Genomic DNA, 24,790 nt, shown 5'->3' on the forward strand with positions numbered 1-24,790 from the left:
TAAATAAATAAAATGTAATTTATTTTTTGATAGTTTTTTCATTGATTTTGATCTCTACCCCTACTCTAACTCTGTACACTGATGGCAGAAACTTAATCTTAGTGTTCAATAATTCCAAGGTGAAACTAATTCAATTCATGATTTCTGCCTTCTCCCTCCTCCTCCTATTGGGCATGGCATCTAAGTTATGAGGTGATAAAGTTGCATTGTGGTCTGGTTAGTGGTTGGCATGTGAAAATAGTGGCAACCATGAGATGTGCATCATCCTCTCTGGGTCTCACCCCTACATGCTGGCATCTGCTAAGAAGTCTGCATCCCTGTCTGTTCTCAGCGCTGTGATCCACTGCTTTCTGCAGGAATGCCCCCAGCATCACACCTTAAGGGCCCTTGAGGGCCACTGCTCTCCTAGCCAGCTTCAACACTTTCCTGTGCAAAACTGGGGCACCACAGTCTCCTGGACCGTCTCAGGCTGTAATCCAAATTGATTGGTAGCAGTAGTCTTTGTTTTAGAATTATGCTTTTAGTAATAAATAGGCCTGACATGTTGCATATGTGCCTAAATTTATCCTTTGGGAAGGTAATAAAATTTATTGTAATACTACAGTTGTGTTCCCTTTGTAACAAATATATAAAGTGTTAGTTTTTGTCCATTATATTACTTAAAGTTTTCCTTTTTAATTGAAATTTTTAAGCATTGATTCTGGGTTTTAAAAATATATGTATATATAATGAATTTCAATACTACATTTTTATTGAGTTATAATTGACATATTAGTTTCAGGTGTAAACCATAATTCTTCGATATTTTATACATTGAGAAATGATCCCCACAGTAAGTCTAGTTTAAATAATTGTCCCCATACATAGTTACAATTTTTGTTTCCTTGTGATGAGGACTTTAAAGATCTGCTCTCTTATCAGTACTACTTTTAATATATTACAGGGATTAAGGAATAAACCAAAGAAAACAGCACATGTGAAACCAGATCTCATAGATGTCGATCTTGTAAGAGGTGAGTCTTGAATAAACAAATGTTTAATGAAGTTAGAAATTGACCTTGAAGAAACAATTCAAAATGGGTTAGATATATATATTTGTAGAAATAGAAGCAATGTGAGTCTAAATGAAGTCAGAAGTAGTATAAAAAAAAGAGAGGATGGAAGCATTTAAATACCACTGGCTAGTCTTTTCTCCCACTAAGAATCATTCCAAGAACTAATAAGTGTAAAAGAAAAGCAGCTCATATTTGCCTAGCAAACTATAAGGCTTGTTATAAAAATTAAAGTGGTAATTTTAATTCCTAACTGGAACTGACATTTGAACATTGTCTTGTATTTATAAAATATGTGGGAGAAATTTTGCTGTTATTCAGTTAAAAATGTTTTTTTTTCAAAGTACCTGAGTTAATATGATAACATGAATAATGTTTTTAAAAGTGTCTCCTATCCAAAATTGGACATTTCCCACTCATAGTACAAAATAAAATTTCATGTTTTATTGTTCTTCAAATGTTGAAATTGTTTCTTTAAGGAAATTAAAGAGTAATAAATGTTCTCTGTCATTTTGTTACTTTTCTCAGGGTCTGCATTTGCTAAGGCAAAACCTGAAAGTCCATGGACTTCTCTGACTAGAAAGGGAATTGTTCGCGTTGTATTTTTTCCCTTTTTCTTCCGGTGGTGGTTACAAGTAACATCAAAAGTCATCTTTTTCTGGCTTCTGGTCCTTTATCTTCTTCAAGGTATAATTGATAGAAATGCATTTTGCTTTTAACTTTCAGCATATTTTGTTCTTAGGATTACTAAGGTTTTTTTATTTCTAACATATGCTAACTACTACTGAGTATGAAAATAAACATTTATTGTGATATTTCATTTAATAAGGCACAACTAGTTTGGTATTTAAAATTTTGGAGAAAACAAAGCAGTTATTTTCCAAAATAACTTTATGAAAATTTGAATCTGTGGATGGCTAAAGAAAAATACAAATTGAGAGGATTTTTTAAAATTACAGTCTCTTCCAAATGCAGCCCAACATATACATACACACCAGTCATTTTTTTTTAAACATCTTTATTGGAGTATAATTGCTTTACAATGGTGTGTTAGTTTCTGCTGTATAACAAAGTGAATCAGCTATACATATACATATATCCCCATATCTCCTCCCTCTTGCGTCTCCGTCCCTCCCACCCTCCCTATCCCACCTCTCTAGGTGGTCACAGAGCACCGAGCTGATCTCCCTGTGCTATGTGGCTGCTTCCCACTAGCTATCTATTTCACATTTGGTAGTGTATATATGTCCATGCCACTCTCTCACTTCATCTCAGCTTCCCCTTCCCCCTCCCCGTGTCCTCAAGTCCATTCTCTAGTAGGTCTGTGTCTTTATTCCCGTCCTGCCCCTAGGTTCTTCATGACCTTTTTTTTTTTTTTTGGATTCCATATATATGTGTTAGCATACAGTATTTGTTTTTCTCTTTTGGGCTTACTTCACTCTGTATGACAGACTCTAGGTCCATCCATCTCACTACAAATAACTCAATTTCGTTTCTTTTTATGGCTGAGTAATATTCCATTGTATGTATGTGCCACATCTTCTTTATCCATTCATCTGTCGATGGACACTTAGGTTGCTTCCATGTCCTGGCAATTGTAAATAAAGCTGCAGTGAACATTGTGGTACATGACTCTTTTTGAATTATGGTTTTCTCAGGGTATATGCCCAGTAGTGGGATTGCTGGGTCATATGGTAGTTCTATTTTTAGTTTTTTAAGGAACCTCCATACTGTTCTCCATAGTGGTTGTATCAATTTACATTCCCACCAACAGTGCAAGAGGGTTCCCTTTTCTCCACACCCGCTCCAGCATTTATTGTTTGTAGATTTTTTGATGATGGCCATTCTGACTTCACACCAGTCTTTTTTTTATGCAGCCTTGAAGTTCATTTTTCCTTTCTCAGCAGTGTTTTTGTTTTTCCTCTTAACCTTTGTATTCTGAGACTGTCCTCATTCTGTATTGAAATTCTACGTACCATGTACTGTTCTAAGTGCATTTCACAGACACTCATTTAGTACTCACAACAACCCAGTGAAGAATGGGTACTATTATTATGCCTAGCTTATAGACACAGGACCTGAAGGACCCAAGGGCCCAAAGCCACACAGTCACCAAGGGTAGCAGAGCCCAGGTCGAGCCCAGGCAGTCGGACCTCGAGCCACATGCGTCACACCTCTGGGACTCTGCCTCCCATCACAGCAGCCTGCAGTGCAAAATGCCCAGCGCTCCTGAGCGCTTGCAGCCTAAAAGAAGAGGCCGCTCACATTCCATCGCTCTAACAAAGCAACGATTTTAGTTTGGTGGTACCCTTTCAGTCTCTTTAATGTCTTTTATTTTTTTTAGAAAAAGACAATCATAATCCTGAATGATTATTTAAATATATTTTATCAACAAACGCTAAGTAAAAGATAATATCTTTTAAGTAAAGGAAAATACAATAAAAATGAAAGACTTCTATTTAGGTAAAGTTGTTTTTTTTAAGCCAGGGTATATCTTATATACATAAGAGGGAGTGAACTTGTAGTTATCTTCTAAGGCTATCTAGTTTACCTAGAGGAGAACACTTTGTTCTAAAGTGGTCAGAAATTGCAATTGCTTATGAGAGTGATAATTAATCAATACCATTCATTGTAACCACTGTGCATTGTGCTTTTTTGATATTGTTGCTTTCTAGTATTTGAAGGCAGACAAGTTTGCAGTGTAACTAGTTCACATACTTTGGCTGAAATTCACTTACTGGCTTGCCTAAATTAAATAAGGTTACGGTTAGGGAACACAGCTTAGATCAGGAATGAAAAAGAGGTATTTTCAGTTCCAAACCGAAGTTTAACATTATTAGTGTGTATAAAGATTGAACACTGAACACTTTCCTAGCAAAGCTTAGTTTAAAAAGTGACCTGGGGACTTCCCTGGTGGTCCAATGGTTAAGACTCTGCACTCCCAATGCAGGGGGCCCGGGTTCGAACCCTGGTCAGGGAACTAGATGCCACATGCTGCAACTAAGAGCCTGCATGCCATAACAACAATGACAAAAAAAGAGCCTGGGTGCTGCAACTAAAAATCCCACATGCCGCAGCTAAAGATCCTACATGCTGCAGCAAAGATCCCGTGTGCCACAACTAAGACCAGGCGCAGCCTAAATAAATAAATATTAAAAGTAAAAAGTGACTTAACCTGTTCCAAGTTACGTAGCCAGTGACAAAGCTGTGATATGACCCTAATGACCCTCAGCAGTCTGCTAGTGCCTTTAGAAACCCCTGTGCTTCCACCTCCTTGCATGTTGAGTAGGGTATAGTGCTCTGAGTTATGTCCTCATTCTCTATCCCACCTTCATCTCCTGAAGGGTAGAAGAGTCATTTGCAGTCAGACTGGGTTTATATAATTACTTACAGTTTTTCACTTCAGTCACATGCCTTTTAAGTATCTCAACTATGTATTCTCAGCTCCATCCCTACTTCTGGCTTCTGTCATGCCCTTAAGTCTTTTACCTTCTGTCCTGAATTACAAATCCAAAGCAGCCTCTTAAGTTCTAAATTTTCCTAATTATCATTGCCTTCAAGATAAAAAGCCACGTTTTCAGTCAGTCTCTTATTGAATTTCTCTCCAATTTTAACCAGACTAAATTAGCTCTTTACTCTTTCTTAACCATTCTATACCTTTTTTTTGTAACCTATATGCTTTTGGGGTAACTCTCTTTGCCTGGGTAGCCCTTTTTTCCTTTTACGTACTTGGTCAACTCCTTATTCCCTCAGAGTTACATTAGCTCTGAGAGTTAGTCATCAGAATTCCTTAATAAACCTCCAGTTTAATTACATATCTTTCCTATCTATCATACTCTCTTAGTCTACTCAGGCTACTATAACAAAATACTACAGACTGCGGGACTTAAACAACAGAAATTTATTTTCTCACAGTTCTGGAGGTCCAAGATCAAGGTGCTGTCAGGATTGGTGTCTGTTGGAGGTTTCTTTTCCTGACTTGTAGACGGCCACCTTCTTGCCGTATCCTCACGTGGCCTTTCTTTTGTGCATGAGCTGGGAGAGATTTCTGGTATCTCTTTCTCTTATAGGGACACTGGTCCTTTTGGATTAAGGCCCTACCCTTATGATTTCATTCAGCCTTTATTACATCATATAGGCCCTATCTGCTAAGATAGTCACATTGGGGGTCAGGACTTCAACATTTGGAATGGAGGTGGGGGGCACAATTCAGTCCATTACAGGTGTTTTAATTATTTCTTTATATGTCCCCCATTTCCTCTAAACTGAGGAGGGTGTCTGTGATCTTACCAAGAATGTCTTTAGATTTATGTGTCTAGTTTTCATTGAAGTATTAAGTTGTGTACTTTAGAGATCATGTTGGCTGTTACCCTGTTCTGAGAATTCATTTCTGAATGGCATGGTTAGCCAGGGGCAAACAATAAAATAGTCTGAAAGAGCTTGTCTGGAGTAACTTTTAGACTCATTTAAATTTAGAAAAATTATCTGGCAAAGAACAATGTTAGAGCAATTTTTAAAGTTTTGAGGAAGTGACTGTCAGATCTATAATTAAATGTATTTTCTTTCCCTTTTTATAGTTGCCGCAATAGTACTATTCTGTTCCGCTTCTAGCCCACATAGCATACCTCTGACGGAAGTGATTGGGCCGATATGGCTGATGCTGCTCCTGGGAACTGTGCACTGCCAGATTGTTTCAACGAGAACACCTAAACCTCCGCTAAGTACAGGAGGTAAAAGGAGAAGGTACTGTCTGTTTAAAAGTGATCTTTTTGTAGATTTTTGTAATTTGAATCCAAGCTTGTTCTTGACTTGAATAAAATGTTATCTTGTAAAGTTGCTTTTTAAAATAAAGCAGTGAGCTTCAGAATCAGCTACTGAATGATTTAGTTTCTGTTATTTGCTTCAGAGTCATTTTGAGACCCCATACCTGTTTTTGTTTTCTTTCTTGAAGCTCATTGCTGAGGCACTTAATATCAATGTAGGGAATACACATTAGCTGGCATTGCTAATAATTCCCACTGTTTACAAAGTCTTGTACTTTGGCAAAAACAAAAGTCAGGGAAATTTTTCAGCTAAATTCCATTTATTAAATGTCATTTGAAGCTGTTTAATATTGCTCTTTGACTAAGTAAGCATAGCAAGTCTTACTGGCCACTTAGCACAATGGAGTTCTGTTTTAAGGGTCTTTGGGAGCAATTCCTCTTTTGAATATTGTTCCTAAGAGATTGTGACATTTGCAGTTTTGGGATATTGAGATTTAAGCCCTCTTTATTTTGAAAAAAAATAATACCTCATTAGATAAATAGCACTGCTGATCACACAGATTACAGTTCTCTCCAATTTACATTTTCTTTTCTTCATCTGCCAGTAGGTGGCATTTAAATAGTGAAGGAATGCTTTTGTAAATATCTGTCCAATGCTGTCCTTACAACCTAATGTCCACTGATGTGTCAGTATGAGCAAGGAACAATACCTTAACATTTATAGAAATTGGCCTTGAATATATACTTAATATTTGGCATAACTTTTATCCAGCAATCTGAATTTTACTATGTATTAAAGTTCCTGTGTTTATGTTTAGCAAATTTTTAAATGTACTACCGAGAAAGTGGTTGTTAAAATTTTAAAGCTACCTTCCACTCTTAATCTCTTCTAATGAAGGAAATTAAGAAAAGCAGCCCATTTGGAAGTACATAGGGAAGGAGATGGTTCTAGTACCACAGATAACACACAGGAGGGAGCAGTTCAGAGCTACGGTACAAGCACCGCTTACAGCGTTGGCGCTGTCTTCAGAGATCTCTGGCATGCTGCTTTCTTTTTATCAGGGTTTGTATTTATTCAAGACTTCATATGGCATAGAAATGCACTATCCCTTTTCTGGCACTCCAGTCTCAGGTAATGAGTACTAATGACTTTAAATATGACAGCCCTATTATGGATTTTATTTTGATAAGTTATAATGCTATAGGTAATGAAAAATAGAGACCATAAAAATTTACTTTGATATATATGTAAATACATCTATATGAGAATGAATATATACCATCAAAGTATATTCAGTTAGGATTTTTTGGTTTTAGTTTCTTTTGTGATTTCTCAAGCACTATTTTATTTCTATTAAATTGGGTATTTTATTTTTATCGGCACTACAGGTAAAATTGGCTTTCTTAATATGGCATGTGAGTTGTATGACTTTTTTTAGCCTCAATTATCTAAAATAAAACATATAGATATTGTTATTTGAAAGAATAAAATATATACTATAATATGAAATTCTGTTTTTGTACTTTGGGTTTTTTGTTTAGTTTGTACCATAATAAAAATTTACCAAAACTGATGAAAGTTGAAATCAAGAAAAGGGATACTGCAAGTAACTATTTACGGTCACTTTTGTTAACTTCTCTACTAATATCATTGTTTTATCAGTTTGTGATTGTGCTCTTATGATAAAGTTTATCATGCATTATACAATTTTAAGCAGTTGTATCGTGGCATATTCTTATTGATTGTAATTTTGGGGGAAATTTTCCCAAATTTTAATATTGATAGTTTGCAGTAATGTGGCATTAAGTTGATTCTCTGACTTTTTCAGCCACTTAGTCTTCTTCCAGAGAAGATACAGGTTTGGTTTTGTTTTTTGCTTTTTGTGGGAATTTTTTTGGCCGCACAGCGCTGGCATGTGGAATCTTCGTTCCCCAACCAGAGGTCGTACCTGCACCCCCTGCATTGGAAGCACAGAATCTTAACTACTGGGCGGCCAGGGAAATCCCTGTTTTGTTTTGTTTTTAACTTGGGTTGGATTCTGTCTCTCTCTCTCTCTCTCTCTTTGTTAGTCTTTTTTTTTAATGTATGTAAATAGCTCTACTTTCTGACAGTAAAGATATGATAGTTTTATCACCGCAGAGTCAATTTCTTAAACATTTCTCAAGACTTTCTGTTAAGCAATTATAAATAGCATAGTGGATATGTTTTGCTTTGGGGGGATCATTTAGTTGTTTTCATTGTCTGAAACTGGTGTTGTATTATTATGTAGTATTCAGAATCCTCCTAAATTAACAGGTTGGTGCCTTTAGAATTCTACCATGTTTCTCTAGTCAAACGAGTTTCAGAGTTTAATTTTCCTCTTTTGGGGCTGTAGCATGACCTTGACTACTACTAATTGATATTATAATGGCTAAATCCCTTTGGATTTATTCCCTTTAATCATGACAACTATAATCTAAATGTTTTTAAAGATGCAGTATTTTCAGCTGTCTCATTTGCGACCTAGTTTGCCAGCATATGAATGAGACTGTTTTAAATATTGGGTACAAAAAGATCTTAAAAATGTTAGTTTTAGAAGTTCTAAACTGAGTTCTGGAATCTTGATGATGTCTTGGTGTTTCAGGCTTTGATAAATCAGAAAGGGCTTAAACTGAAATATCAACTGAGACTTAAAATTGTTTCTGGTGATAACAAGTTGAAAAGTTGGATGCTTCCATTAAGGTATCTGAATTAGTATAACTGATGAGAAAATAAATGCATAACCACACAAATATCTAAGCTTTGTATTTGGTGACTTGATGGTCTTCTAGATGTTAGAATGAAAACTACCATTTTTAACATCCTGTATTTATATGTTGGAAAGGCCCTACTTATTATCATCTCTGAGTTCATTTCATTCTCAAGATAAAACTATTCTTTTTAAAATAAGGCATAGTATTTCTTATTTGAAAAAAATTGGGAATTATTGTAAAGGAATTCTACAAACCTGAGAAAACTAAGGCAAACAAAGTATCAATTAGAAAAGATGTAGAAATCGACTGTATTTCCTAAGGATTTAGCCCTTTAATATCAGTTAATTGTCTTAAATTAGCATAATTATAGTTGCTACTAGAAAGATTAAATAGGAAGAATTACCTCTAGATTGTGGGGCTTTCCTGGTGGTTAAGAATCCGCCTGCCAATGCAGGGGACAGAGGTTCACCTCTGGTCCGGGAAGATCCCACATGCCATGGAGCAACTAAGCCCATGCACCACAACCACTGAGCCTGCACTCTAGAGCCCGCGAGACACAACTACTGAAGCCCACGCACCTAGAGCCAGTGCTCTGCAACAAGAGAAGCCACCGCAATGAGAAGCCCACGCACCACAATGAAGAGTACCCCTTGCTCGTGCAACTAGAGAAAGCCCATGCACAGCAACGAAGACCCAACACAGCCAAAAATAAATAAATATTTAAAAGAGTAGATTTTACATCTCTTCAGCATAATACCTATTTCAAAATTCAAATGGATCCTAAGTACTCTTTCATGTCCTTTAAGATTCATTTGATGATCACAATATCATTAAAACAAAGTCAGTAGAAATTATGCTCTTTTTTGAGTAGAAAAAGTAACATATAAATTGACTTGGTGAATTAGAGACAGATATCAGAATAAAACCAGGTTACTTGTTAATTCCTATGTGTGACTGACCTACCTTGAAGATTTCTGTTCTGTTTAGCTTCCGTATTTGCTGTTTTTAACACTAAAGTGAAAATTAGATTCAGTAAATTGATTTTCTTCACAGAATGGAGTATACTGCATAAAATAAGTTAAAATGGTATGCAGTTCCACCAGAAATTTTTGATACAGGGATTAAAATTTGGCTTTCACTGACTGTAGTTTAAAAAGTTCAGTCATTTAAGCTATAGACTGGGTGAAGGTCTATTGGATGTCTTCCACAGACAAGGATGAAGACCGTGTAAATGCCAATATATCCCAGATTTTTAAGGCCACAACTAGATAACTTACTAAATTTGCTAGAGTCACTGTATTTTAGAGTTGGACTGGTCCTAAAAAGATTACAGGTACTATAAATAAACCCAATTTGATACACACCTCTGAAACTTATGTGTGGCAGAGGATACTTAGAGAAACACAGGGTCCCAAAAGTCTTTGAAGGGCTATATTAGCATGTAATCAAGGTGTATGCATAGCTCCAGATAGCAGTGATGGTTATATGTAGGCCCCTGTGTCATTTTCTTATATCTGAGATTTTATGCATTTTGTTTCTCTAACCTCCTCTCCTCCTTGATTCCTAACCTTGTGCAAATGAGAGCAAGGCCAGAAATTTCATACTATGTTCTAGAACAAGAGTTATCTGCTACTGTTAACTTCCCCCTAGCAACTCTAATGTCCTTTAATACTGAAAGGATGATCTTCAGTTGGCTCAATTTGTATACCTCTGAATATTTTTGAGAGCACCAACAAATACTTCCAACGCTTTTGCCATGGCAGGACAGAGTATCATGAGTGTTCTTGATTACCTGACTAGGTTTTTAAATATAGAAACACAGTGGTTTTCATGTTTGACACAATACATTTGATATATATATATATATATATATATATTTATATTTATATTTATATTTATATTTATATATTTTTTGCGGTACGCGGGCCTCTCACTGTTGTGGCCTCTCCCGTTGCGGAGCACATGCTCTGGACGCGCAGGCTCAGTGGCCATGGCTCACGGGCCCAGCCGCTCCGCGGCATGTGGAATCTTCCCGGAACGGGGCACAAACCCGTGTCCCCTGCATCGGCAGGCGGACTCTCAACCACTGCGCCACCAGGGAAGCCCTTGGCTAAAGTTTTTATGTGAAAAAATTCAGTTTTATAATTTACTTATGGTGTAGATTGTACATTTATTTGCATTTTTTTAGGAAAGAATCATATTGTCTCTCACTATATCTCACAAAGGAACTAGGGTAATTATACTACATGTAAAGTCATGTCCTCCTAAGGGTATTTTTGACATAGAGCTACCCTTCTTGAATGTCAAGCATAATACTTTAAAGAAAATTTTACACAGGTCATGCCATCCAAAGATTCAAGTGTTAATTAGTTATTAGCTAGTTATAAAACTATAAGCCATGACCATGGAAGTGAAATTGCACATTGTATCTTTGCAAATGCTTTTTGTTCAGAATCCAGTGCAGCATTATATAAATGCTGAACCACTATGTTGTACACCTGAAACTAATATAATATTGTATATCAACTCTACTTCAATTTTAAAAAAATCCAAATGCAGGAAATACTGTTTCTGTCATGGAATACATAAAATCATAGTAGACTTGTATGTCTCCATTTTCGACATACTACTAACCTCACGGCCCAGGTGCCTGTGACTCATAGTGTTTGGGTTGGTCTAAGAAACTATTGTTAACTCTGGTTTTATTAAGTGAGTGTGTTATATGCATAAAGTGTAGCTATCAAAAGGTAAGAACTTTCTGTGGATAATACTAAAAAGTACCATTTCTTTCTATATTGTAGGACAGTAATTCCTAACCAGCTTCTTTCTATCCTGCTTTTGTTTTTGATAGGGAATGATGATTTAGAATCATGTGTTTATTTTAAAATCAAAGTGCTGTTAATATTGAATCACTATGCTGTAAAAAAAAAAAAAATGCAATTACAAAAAAAAAACCCCACTAAATTCTCCCCTGAGAAGGAGGAAATTCTATTAAATGATCCCCTGCCCCCCAAAAAAAGAAAGGAAAAAAAATATTTAGCTCGCTTCAGTTTATTTTTTTTTTTATTTTATTTTTTTTGCAGTACGCGGGCCTCTCACTGTTGTGGCCTCTTCCGTTGTGGAGCACAGGCTCCCGACGCGCAGGCTCAGCGGCCATGGCTCACGGGCCCAGCAGCTCCGCGGCATGTGGGATCTTCCTGGACCGGGGCACGAACCCGTGTCCCCTGCATCAGCAGGCGGACTCTCAACCACTGCGCCACCTGGGAAGCCCCAGTTTATTTTATTTTTTTTTACATATTTTTCAGTTCACTTAAATAGAAGTTACTTCCCTTTAAAAAATATACTCTAAGTAGAATTTCACAATATATATATTTAAAATATAAATCTCTCACTCCCACTGTCTTTCCCTAATAACTTTACGCCCTTTTGTAAGGGAATGGGAAGAATTACTTAAACATATGAGTCTTGGTAAACTATGTTCCTTTTGAGAAATTAATATAATTCTGTGAAGTTCTTACTTTCAGCAATTAATGACAATATGAATGATATAGCAATCAGTGGTAAAACTAAACCTTGCCTGGAGCAGTCACAGTTTTTGACCCTCTTTAACCTGCTTTATTGGAACTTAGCCCTCCTACATTTTCTCCTGTCAGCATGTCCCTGATGCTCAGATCTAAAGTAATCAGTTTGTACCTTTAAAAATATATAATTTTATTTTGAAACAATTTCAAACTTACAGAAATGTTGAGAGAACAGTGCAAAGAACTCCCATATATCTTCCCCCAGAGATCCATTTCAGTTCTGTTAATTGTCCCTATTTATCCTTTACAGCAAAAGGATCAATCTGGGATCATGTGCCACATCCAGGGGTCATGTCTTGTCTCCTTCATTGTGGGACAGACTTCAGTCTTTCCTCAAGTTTCATGTTTTTCACAGTTTTGAAGATACAGAGCAGTCACTTTGTAGAATGTCTATTAATTTGGGTTTGTGCACGTGGTTTTCTGGATCTAGCTCCAAGTGACTTGTGAGAGCTGAATATGTATATCTCTTCCCAATGCTGTCTTCAGCGTTGTCAGTTGGTATTTGAAATTGGCCATGGTAGGATTATTTACACCATGGGAATAAGGGAACACTATAAACAAGAGCTTTTTACCCCTGGATAGCTGGTTGTTCAACATTTAGCAGCATATCACTGAGTTGGTAGTGTGATATTTCTTCATAATTAAACCCAGTTATGCATTTTTGGCAGCAATATCATTGCATCCTGTTAGGTGGCAAACTATGTAGATTTGTTCCCTTACTAGTGATATTTATATGAATCACTTGATTAAGATAGTGTCTGCTATATTTCTCCATTATAAATTTATTTATTTTTTCCTTTATAATCAAAAAATGTCCTATGTGGAGCTGCATTAACTATAAAAATAACCTATTTCTCATCCCACCTTCACCTTCTGGTTTTAGTATCCATTGATGATTCTTGCTTGAATTATTATTATGGTGGTTGCCAAATGATGGTAATGTTTCTAACTCTATCGTTCCTTCTACATTTATTACTTGGCATTCTACTTTACGGAAGAGCTTTCCCTTAATTATTTACTTATGGATTTCTATTTTTTTCAATTTGTTGCTGTCATTATTTATTTTGTTATTAGATTGGCTTCAATTTGGCCAGGGGAGCCCCTTTGAGCAGTTTCTTTGTCTTTTTGTCATGTCCTTATCATTCTGTGAACCCTTCCTTACTTTCTGGCACAACAAAATGTTTCCAGCTTCAACTTGTACTTCCACTGCCTCAGGCCTGGAATGAATCACTTCTTCAAGGAGAGTGGTGTATAGAAACCAAGATCTGAATGCTGGATACGCTCATTGCTATTGTGGTGTTGCTACCCTGGGGCCTTCTCAGTGGACAGAGCTAGAAAGTGTGTGTGTGTGTGTGTGTGTGTGTCCTTTTACATTTATATTTATTTCTTTAGATATAAACCATGAATTTGCAGTGGTAGTTCCAATTCAGATACAATATCACGGAGTTCATTTTATCTTTTCTCCTCTTTATATCTTCCTTCTCTACCACTGAAAAGTCTGGTTCCTATTGTTCTCAATATACTTATTCAATTAATCCTCTGTATGTAGCCCATCTCCCATCCCCTCTGGGCTGCACCTGGCCCCCTGCCCTAAAATTGCCTTCATATGAGTTACCATTACTGGCTGTTGCTGGGCTGTTCCTGCTGTTCCATTCCAACAATGCTTTTGCAAGTGCTGTTATCACCAGCCACTGCCAAGCTGCCTCGATTTGTATTTTGAGCTGCTTTGTAAACTCTGAGATTGGTACTTACATTTAGTGTTTTCTTTGTTATTTCAGCTTGGTTTGTAAGTTATCTGCACTTAGCAGAAGAGAAGCATCAGATAGCTACTGTAGCTTAGTAACTTTCTGTTCATATCTTCTGATAGTGTTACTTGTACTTCGAGGAGATATTGGGAGAGAGAAACAACCCAGAGAAGATTGGAAGGAGGCAGAGATAAGGAAGAGAGGAAGTAGGGAGGAAGTAGGAGATAGCCGAAAGGTAAATGGAGCGAGTGCTACTAGTACTCTTGCCCCTGGCTTAACATAGTCTTTACTCTGTCCTGGTAAGGAAAGAATACATTCCCCTTAGAAAAATTCTTAAAGCAGCCGTTATTACTGATTCAAAGCCCTTTTCACTAAGCCCGTATCTTTTGGCCCTCTAGGGTTCTGGTTCACTCTGCAAGGTTACAGCTACTTTTTTTTTGCTTTGACCATTGGCTTCTAGGCCTGTGTTATCAACTGCTTACTGATCTTTCTCAGGATGTTCCCAGGCACTTCAGGTCCAACATTCTATCTTTCTCCCCAAATAAATTTCTCTTCTTGCATATCCTGGCTGATTAATGGTTCTGTTCTATCAACTTTTCAGTCTTCCTTTACCTTATTCACCACCTTCCCCCTCCCTTTCCAGCCCAGTACAGTTTCCATGAAGCTTCATAAATACCTTTCCAGCACACACTTTCACTGTCTTTGAGTTTCTCACATTTTTAAGATATCAAGTAACTTCACTTCCCTTGGTGTTTTTCCACATCTACGTTTTCCACAATATTCAAGGGAGAGGTAAAGGGAACAGTTAATAACTGGTATTTCTATCTCTTTCTTCTCTAGGCAGAGAAGGTCACAGGTTTTCTCTACACCTTTTATTTTCTCTTTTGCCCTTTCTCCTCTCTATTGTAATTCATTTTCCTCCCTCCCTCTGCCACTCTTAAACGATCTTTGTTCTATGGCTCATTCCCTTAGTCTCTCCATGCCTCTTAGGGTAATATAGAAAGAAAAGGGTCAGAAGATTAGACTTTTGAGTCTTGCAGCTCTGCTGAGGTGTGTTCTTCATAACCAGAAAGCATCAGAGTTCTGTAGAGCATATGGGAGGTATGGCCTGTCTGTCCCCTTTAGTAGTCTTGCAGGAGAAGGTCAGGAAGGAAAGGGGCCTGTTTGTACGAGACAGAAATTTTCTAGGCTTTCATGAGTGTGTTAAGAAGAAATCCTAACAGGCAGTTTCCCAGAGAGTGGGCATTTGGAGGGAGTGTGGAGAATATAATTAACCTCATAGTCAGAAGGTCTGTGTTCTAATGGCAGCTTTGCCTCTAACTGGCTATGTGACCTTAAATAAGTCACTTAGACCTCTTTATATTTCTGATTCCTTGTTTCCAAAATGAATATTTAGCATAGATGAATTCTAAGGTCCTGCACAGTTCTGATAGATTCCAATAGAACTGAGTAACTGTAGTGTTAAAGGTAACATTTTTTCCCCATTTGAAAGTCCTTTTGTTTTTTGAGCTGCCTGAAGGCAATATACTAGTTTTATTTTTCCTGTCTTGCAAAACTGATACTTTGGAGAAAATTCAAGGGAATTTATTTAAGTATAATTAAATACAATTGCTTTTTAGTAATGTTTTATGACAGACTTAATCTGCATTGAGCACATTTTAATTTTATGTGGGATTTACATTATGTTTCTACTAATATTTCTTTTGGATAGCCATTCTTTCACCCACCGTAGTCTCTGAAGAGGACTCTGCAAGCATTTGCCTGTTAATCAAATGGTTTATTATTTTCCATGTTATATTTTTTGTATTGAGAAAAACTTAATACCTATAAATGAAGAACCTCAATTGTAGTCTTTTAGGTACTTGTAAGCTACGTTACTAACATTTTTCTAGAGTATTTCAGTGGGTGAAAGAGGTTACTTCTTTTTCTTTGCGTTCTTTGTTTTTACTTCTTCCATTATGTAGAATCTTGTACAGAGTTTTCCTTTTTTTCATGTGCTTTGTGTTACAAAAGGTCCTGTGTCTCCATTGTATATTAAAATGAATTTATCAGAATATTTATGTATCCATACTAATGGTAAAGTATTTGGGTAAAGGAGAGTATTAAAACTAAGTTAAGGGCTTCCCTGGTGGCACAGTGATTGAGAATCTGCCTGCCGATGCAGGGGACACGGGTTTGAGCCCTGGTCTGGGAAGATCCCACATGCCGCGGAGCAACTGGGCCCGTGAGCCACAACTACTGAGCCTGCGTGTCTGGAGCCTGTGCTCCACAACAAGAGAGGCCGCGATAGTGAGAGGCCCGCGCACCGCGATGAAGAGCAGCCCCCGCTTGCCACAACTAGAGAAAGCCCTCGCACAGAAACGAAGACCCAACACTGTCAAAAATAAATAAATAAATAAATATTAAAAAAAAAAACCTAAGTTAAACCACTAATTGCAACTTAATAATTACTGAGGTAGTTCTTTAAAAAATAAGACCTTAAAAATATATTATTAACCATAATAAAATCGCTAAAATTTTGATCCTAGATTTTGCTCAAAGACCAGGTGATTTTTTTTTAATCATTTTTTAAATAAGTTTATTTATTTATTTATTTTGGCTGCGTTGTGTCTTCGTTGCTGCGCGCAGGCTTTCTCTAGTTGCGGTGAGTGGAGGCTACTCTTGTTGTGGTGCACGGGCTTCTCATTGCAGTGGCTTGTTGCAGAGCACGGGCTCTAGGTGCGCGGGTTTCAGTAGTTGTGGCACATGGGCTCAATAGTTGTGGTTCGCGGGCTCTAGAGTGCAGGCTCAGTAGTTGTGGTGCATGGGATTAGTTGCTCCACGGCATGTGGGATCTTCCCGGACCTGGGCTCGAACCCGTGTCCCCTGCATTGGCAGGTGGATTCTTACCCACTCCGCCACCAGGGAAGTCCAGACCAGGTGATTTTGACCAATAATTGTTTGGTAAGTTAGGGCATGTCTCTTAGAATTGCTATTTGTAAGACCTTAAAAGGTATAAAATAAGCTGAAGTAGGACATTGATTTACATGTTTATTTTTTATGATAGATATTATATTTCTGAATTATTTATTGTAAAAATAAGGTAGTGATTAAAATGCTGAGAAATAACTACCAGATTTAATTATTAACAGATCATAATTTCTGCTGGTAACCTATCCAGAATAAGCTAGTCCACAAAAAATGCTTCACATATTTTCCTTTTTAGAGCAAAGAAAGCAAAGAATTCAATTGATAAATCAACTGAGACTGACAATGGCTATGTATCCCTTGATGGGAAAAAGACTGTTAAAAGCAGCGAAGATGGAGTACAAAGCCATGAACCTCAGTGTGAAACTCTTCGAGCAGAAGAGGCAACCTGGAACACAGGAACACTGAGGAACATTCCCAGCAAAGTAAGTGTGATTTTTAAAAGTAATTTGTGATTTTATGTTAGTTAATGGGAAGTGACTTAGACATAGTAGTTGCCCTCGAGTATATGTATTTTCTCCAGAATGTGTTCTGTGAGCCTTTACAAATCACACTGATGAAGCTGAAAATCCGATAAAGTAGTGTGAATAAACCTGATTTCTAGTATAACTTGGCACCTTCTGAATTGATTGATGGCTCCAGTTTTTCTGAAATGTTAAAGCACTTTATAATTTATAGTTGATATTTGTTAAACGTTACTTTTTATTTCCCCATTTCTGTGTGTATGTAAGAATTTATTTCAAATGGAACATCTAAATTATTCTAGACACTGAACTAGGACCCTGGTTTTCCATTAATGTTCTCTTTAAGAAAATATTACCTTGTTTTTCCTACCTTTGTTACCTTTGGTGTCAGCACATTTGTTTTGTTTTTAATTTGAAAAAAAGTCTTACTGAGGAAATATTTGCTAAGGATAACAATTGTTTACTTTACCAGAAGAAGCCCTGGGTTTATTGTAACAAAGCTTAATGTAACATCTTCTTTCTGTTTGTTTACCTGAAGATTTTTGGTTAAATAATCTATTCTTTTTTAATTTAATTAATTAATTTATTTGTTTGTTTTTAATTTTTGGCTGTGTTGGGTCTTTGTTGCTGCGCATGGGCTTTCTCTAGTTGCGGCAAGCAGGGACTACTCTTCTTTGCGGGGGGCGGGCTTCTCATTGTGGTTTCTCTTGTTGCAGAGCACGGGCTCTAGAGCGCAGGCTCAGTGGTTGTGGCGCATGGGCTTAGCTGTTCCGTTGCATGCGGGATCTTCCCGGGCCAGGGATCGGACTCGTGTCCCCTGCGATGGCAGGCGGATTCTTAACCACTGAGCCACCAGGGAAGCCCAAATAATTTATTCTTTAAAAGCTGTTACAGTAAAAAAAATATATATATGGTCAAATTAAAAGATGTTACCTTTGTTACATTTAGGAATGTAAGCATGAACATGTGTGTTGAGGAAAGTAAAGGAAGAAAAGAGGATTCTCTATTTTGAGTGAAGTATGTGTTATTGCTTGACAGTACATGTATTTTCAGTACCTGTAGCTATATAATAAATAGCATGGGGCAGCAATGAATCAGAGTCCCTTACTCTGCTTTTAGATTTTTGAGGCATTTAACTCTCTGGTAATGTGAGCCTCACATCACTAGCATCAGTCAACAAATAAATTAAGTTTTTAGTCATGCAGTTTTCAAACACATTTCCAGATATGTATTACCTACTAACGTCATATAAGAGGAACATGAAAGTATCAGTAAAATATCTGCTCTGGAGTCTCTCAGTTTCAGAACTTCTGGAATCTGATTATCTCTAAAAAATCAATATTTACATGGTGTTGTCTGCCTCATATGTATTTCATTCAGCTACCAGTCACCTCCTCATTGCCTCATAGCCCATTATTAAATCAGTGCTGGTCTTAAGATTGATAGCATTTTTGGTTTGTGAGAATAATGTAATTCATTTTAGGTCTCTCAAGCTTCCTTTAAAGGGTCTCTGTTCTGCTTTTATACTATTTTACTTTCTCAATTTTGTAAGACATTTCAGATCCTTTTGTGAACAGAAATGTCATAGAACAATATTTGACAAATGACTATTGAGTTACTTTAGTCACTGATTTAAGACATTTTTTAGAAAATCAGGTAGTACTAATCAATTACTCAGATCTTTAGAGGTATTTGAAGGTATATGTGTATATGTATGTATAATTTAAAATTTTGTAGTTTTAAAGCTGCAAGGTTAGTCAGAAATTACCAACAACTCTTTTTATACTCCTAACCTAGGATACCCAAAGGACAGTAACAAATGTCTCTGATGAAGTCTCCAGTGAAGAAGGTCCAGAAACAGGATACCTATTGCGCCGTCATGCAGACAGGACTTCTGAGAGCATTCTTCGGAATAGAAAGTCACACCATTATAAGAAACATTACCCTAATGAGGTATATACTTTGGCCTTGCATCTGTACATATATATCTATTTTGTATGTTTTTAATTTACAACTTTTTTCAACAAATTTATGATTATTGAAATAGCAGATATTTCCCGTGAATCTCAATATCTTACTGTTATATGATCTGGACTTACAGAGGAGCAGTTTTAGATTAATGTATTTCACACATGATAGCCACACACTTGTATTCATTTTGTGTATTATCTCTGAAGACTCATACATTGAGTTTGTTGTTTCCTTTTAAAGAAGATCCTGGAGAGACAATCTGTGAACTCCTATGTTAGTCTTTTCCACGATTTAAAAGGCTTTATAACTTCTAGATTGTAGCAAAGTTATTCTAAGTGACTTCCTTCATGTTACTGTCACCAGTTAAGTCGCCCAGGCTATAAAATTCAATTCCTTTTTCTTCTTGATTCTGTTTTTCTTTGTTAATGTCTGTTTTTCTTCAAACCCTTTTCCAACTTTATCACATCTCTTGAAGTTATTATATCTCTTGAAATATTTAAATAGAAAAAAAATTTCATTCAATTGTATTTTCACATTTTATTCTAAGGACAATACATTGTCTTGCTTGAAGGCACATGAATTACTTTTTACCTCACTTTTTGATAAACATTACCTTCTACTCTTTTTGTACTGTATTAGAATATATATATTTTTTTCTTGATGATTTAGGGTCAAACTTGCGAAAAATCTAATATTACGCTGTGCTGGAGTATGAATAGCTTAAGAGTTTTAAGATTAGAAGAGTTACTTTTTCTTTGTACACTCTTCTTTGTGGTTTTATCTCTAGTCAGTCTTTCTACGTGACTACAGCTGTTTCTTCTCTCAGTGGCTGCCATTAGAAAGACACTAATGCCAGTATGTCTACTCATTGCCTCTTCATCCACATTATCTGATGTACCGTTTAGTGTTCCTAAGCCAGTTAACCATGCTTGTGAAATTCAAAGTCTTATTCCATGCACAGGTAGAAGTCTGTTGGTCCTGGAAAGAATTCAGGACCTCCAATAGAAGGAGGTCTCCACTCTCCTATAGAATAAATTACTTGGCTTTAGAGGTACTTTTCTCTCCCCTAATCTTTACTTTTCTTGGTTTGCAGCTATATTTTGAAATATTGAGATTCTTGAAGGGCAGACCATTATTCTACTAATCTTAACTTTTAAAAAATAAATGTTTCTTAAAATCTTCCAGATTCCAAGTAAGGCTGATAATTAGCTAGTAGGCATTGGTTGTTTTAAATCTTTTTAAAAATGATATAAAAGATTACTTAAAAATAAAATCTGGTCTTCAAATTCTTCCTCTGTGAAGTGAGGAACTTTAGACTAGAAAATATTTAAAAAGCTGTATTTCAGTTCCAAATTTTTTTACTCTCAAGTCAAACCACCTTCAAAGTTGTTCTTACTTTTTATTGAAAAAGCAAAACACAGCCTCCTTTGAATAAGTAAAATTCAGACAGAGGATTTGTGCGTTGTTTTGCATCTATATGTATTTATTACTGTACTCTTCAAATTACTGGTGATACGGTTTTCTTTTAGGGTGAGGCACAAAGAAATCATTTGGGGAAGCACTTTGTGCAGGGGTAAGACTGGTGGACCTTACTTGAAGAGTACTGGTCAGAGACCCAGCCATTTGTTGTAAGCCTCCCAGATGTCAGAATCTATAGATATACTTTTTAGGGACATTTTTCAGGAAGAATCATCCAATCTTCTGGTGGCATGGGGGTGGTAGATATTATACCACGCTGTCATGGTGTTTGGCACCAAGGGGGTTGGGGATGAGGTAGTGATCTTGCCATTCAGTGTGTTGGACTTTCACCTAACCCTCTTCCCTCTTACCCCTCAACGCCCAAACCCTACCCCCACCCTGGTTTCTTGCCCTTTTCTACTATCTACTATATCTGATTGGCTTCTTCCAGTCTCTTGTTGGGAAGATGGTGGTAGAATTACTTGGTTACCTGAGATATAGGAGGTGTCCTGGGGAACCGGTAGCTCTGTTTAAGCATTTGTCCTGTTTCCTAGCTCTGTCTTGCTTTGTTTAACTCTGCAGGTATCTTTAATTTTTATTCCCTATTGTGGATTAGCTTTTCATCTGATGAAGGCAGCATTTGATGGAAAGCATAGTGAAGAAACCATGGGCATGGAGTCAGACTACTTAAGTGACTTTGGAAAAATTATTTAACTTACCTGAGTCTCAGTTTCTGCCTCTGTACAGTGGGGAGGGAGGGAGACTGGCCTCATCAGATTGTTAAGTTTAAATAAGATTATGCATAATTGCCATGCACAAAGCATTTATGTTATAAATGCTTATTCCCTTCATCTATTTCAGTTCAAATAAATAAACTTTCTTAATATGGTTATATTCTCAGTTTTAGCTATCTGTCTAAAGATTTGAAATAAGCAGAACAAATTGTATTAAATGAGCAGTAGCTCATTTCCTATTTTTTGGCTTAATTCAGCAATTTGTAGTGAAATTTAAAGTGGCCACTAACTACCTAAATACTGCAGATAAAATTCTGTTTGAAATGTAAGCAATTATAGGCAATAATTTTTAGATTTTACATTTGTAAAATGGCCCACTTATTAATCAGTATTTGACAAAATACATTTATAATGAATTATAGATATTTCTTTATCCCTGAAATCACCCATTAGTTTCACTTAAACAGTCATCAGGCCTTTAATCCTATTACTTATTTCTGTATCTGATTAACAAGTCTGCATCAGAAATTAGTTATAGATAATAAGCTAGTTTTATCAAAATTTTTGGATTAGCAATTACTTAATACAGTCTGTGTCTTGCTATCTAATGAAAACTGTTGTGATGAAAACTGCTTATGCTTCAAATATTCTGTTTGACATTAGTGAATCGGAAGTATTTTTAGAGTGCTTTTCACGAAAGAAAGCTGACTAATTTTTACCCTTTTCTCTTTCTGTATTTTTTTCCTTTCTTTTTTCATTTCCTGCTCAACTCTTTCGGAAAATTTTTACGTCTCCCTCAAACAACCCTCCTCCCACAAATACTCTATCAGTACACTAAATATATATTTATTATCCCATTCTAATATCAATAAATTATCAATAATATATCTCATTCATTTAAGACATTTTGTTACCTGTGCTAATGATGGCAAAAAAAAGTAGTGTTTGGCTTCTGTCTTTCATAGACTTATAGTGTATTTGAGAGTTTTGATTTATTTGAGAATATGAAATACATGAACATCTAACACAGACAGTATTACAGATGCCAGACAACAGTGCAAAATTTATCATTAGATGAATATAAATAATAACTCGCTTCAGGGATTATTCAGTAATCGTTCTAAATAGAGAGTGCCTTTAAAGTAACATTTGTCGAGCGCCTTTGTACTAGGTTTGTATTAAAAGCTACAGTGCTCATTTAATTTTTAATATCTATTTTAGGTAGGTAGTTTTATTCCCCATTGGTAGATGGCTAAACAAAGACTCAGAAACAAGGTAAGACAGCTGGAAAGGGGTAGAGATGATATTTTCCTGACACTTTTTGTTAAGTAGGCTTTAAAGGAGAGTAGGATTACAGTAAGAGGTAGGAACATGATCAGAGGCTAGAGTGGCAAAGAGCAAGCTGTGTTTAGAGGCTAAGACGTAGCCCAGTGTCACTGGAGGAGAAGTGGAGAACAGGATCCGAAGTAGCACATTTGAAGACAAGGCTTGGTGAAGGAATGTGAACTTTATGCAGAACAGTGGGAAGCCACAGAAAGATTTTTGTCTGAGGAATGAAAAAATAGCTTCACTGTGGGAAGGTTAATCTGGAAAGAGGGGAAGGCCTTTCAGATAGGGGTCAGTCAGGAAGGTCTTAGAGCAAACAAGGTGTGAATGATGAAGTTTGAACTGTGGTGATAACATGGAAAATAGAGAGGGTAAATATAAAACATTTTAAAGTAGAATTGACAAAATCTTCGTGACAGAGGATAGCTAAAAACAAATCCAAAAATTTCAGCATACTTGACTACATAAGGATGGCTATTACGATTCTATATTTAGGAAAGGTTATTTGGAATTAAATTAAAATGTAGTCAAAGGTATTTATTTTGTACGTTAAAAACTCTTAGGAAAAAGGTAAATTGATCAGAAATTATTTAACTTGTGCCTTTTAGTTTTTCACTTTTTTACAATAGATTAAGAAACATGAGTTGGCAGTTATCTTCCTGATATAGATTATTTGTTAATTTTATATCAATTTATTGAACTTCTGTTTGAAAAACAAAAACAGTAGATACATGAAATCTATTGTTGCTAAAAAAAAAACTAAGAAAAGAACTGCATTAAACACATCAATTAAAGTGGGTTAACATTCACTGACTATGCAGTCCATATAGATTTAGGCTAGTCTCTGAATTCTGAACTTTGTATAAACTTTAAGAGAAAACAGGCACAACTTTTGCCTGCAAAATAACACTTGAAGAGCTGAGATGTGAAATCAAATTTTGATATGAGGAAATTTTGTTTCTCCTTAAAAAATATTATATATTTTAATGCTTTGCTATTTATTTCACTGTCATTTGACAGTGTGTGTGTTGTTTTAGCAAAAAGTAGCAATATATATTTCTGATAGAATCCTTTGAGTTGGAAAGGGTACATAAATTGTATTAATGTCAAAGAATATCTTGATTTCAGGATGCCCCTAAATCGGGTACTAGTTGCAGCTCTCGCTGTTCAAGTTCCAGACAGGATTCTGAGAGCACAAGGCCAGAATCTGAAACAGAAGATGTATTATGGGAAGACTTGTTACATTGTGCAGAATGCCGATCATCTTGTACCAGTGAGACAGATGTGGAAAATCCTCAAATTAATCCATGTGTGAAAAAAGAATATAGAGACGACCCTTTTCATCAGGTTGGTTTACAGTGTTGGATTATGTGGGGCTATAAGTCCAGCTCCTTTGAATGTAAGTACAGATTTTACAGAGGTGAAGAAAAAACGTACAATTAAAATAATGTTCCTGTATTATTTTTATTTTCATGTGAGCTGCAGTCTGGCTTCACTGGAACATAGAATCTCAGTATTTGTATAATGATTGTGTCACTCACCTTGCAAACATATATTCCTGAGAAATTGTCAGTAAATAGAGTTTTGTAAGTCAAATTGTACTTTAGATGCATTAGTCCTTTTCTCACTCAGCATACCTCACGGTCAGTTTCATCTATACCTGTGGTCTTAACTCCACCTATAAGATTATAATTCACAAATTCACATCTCATGAGTATCAGATTTGTATCTCCAAGTGCCTATAGTAATGCTATCCAACAGAAGTATAATGAGAGTTACATGTGTAATCTAAAATTTTCTGGTAGTCTCATTTAAAAACATTTAGAAAGGTGGAATTAATTTAAGTATGTTTTGTTTAACCCAATATATTAAAAATATTATCATTTCAACATATAACTAGTATGAGAAATATTAATGAAATATGTTACATTTTTTAATACTTTCTTCAATATCTGTTGTGAACACTTAACAGCACATCTCATTTGGACTAGCCACA

General features: G+C 36.2%; 1 protein-coding gene across 10 annotated transcripts in view; it reads left to right on the forward strand.

Moving 5' to 3' along the window:
• PHTF2 (putative homeodomain transcription factor 2) overlaps window positions 1-24,790 on the forward strand; it is a 160,824-nt gene that overhangs the window by 63,189 nt on the left and 72,845 nt on the right. For 8 of the 10 annotated variants that reach the window (XR_013829764.1, XR_013829765.1, XR_013829766.1 and 5 more), the window contains exons 4-10: window positions 944-1,013; window positions 1,581-1,739; window positions 5,630-5,795; window positions 6,714-6,878; window positions 17,080-17,266; window positions 19,103-19,258; window positions 23,923-24,141. Coding sequence is in view for 2 of the 10 variants with exons in the window: in XM_079931556.1 (XP_079787682.1) it covers window positions 944-1,013; window positions 1,581-1,739; window positions 5,630-5,795; window positions 6,714-6,878; window positions 17,080-17,266; window positions 19,103-19,258; window positions 23,923-24,141 (1,122 nt within the window). In the remaining 8 variants the exon portion in view is untranslated. Of the gene's footprint in view, window positions 1-943; window positions 1,014-1,580; window positions 1,740-5,629; window positions 5,796-6,713; window positions 6,879-17,079; window positions 17,267-19,102; window positions 19,259-23,922; window positions 24,142-24,790 lie in introns of those variants that run through there. The other 2 variants (XM_079931555.1, XR_013829770.1) reach the window with 2 other exon arrangements.

The sequence above is a fragment of the Stenella coeruleoalba genome (assembly GCF_951394435.1).
Source record: "Stenella coeruleoalba genome assembly, chromosome: 9".
Lineage (NCBI taxonomy): Eukaryota > Metazoa > Chordata > Mammalia > Artiodactyla > Delphinidae > Stenella > Stenella coeruleoalba.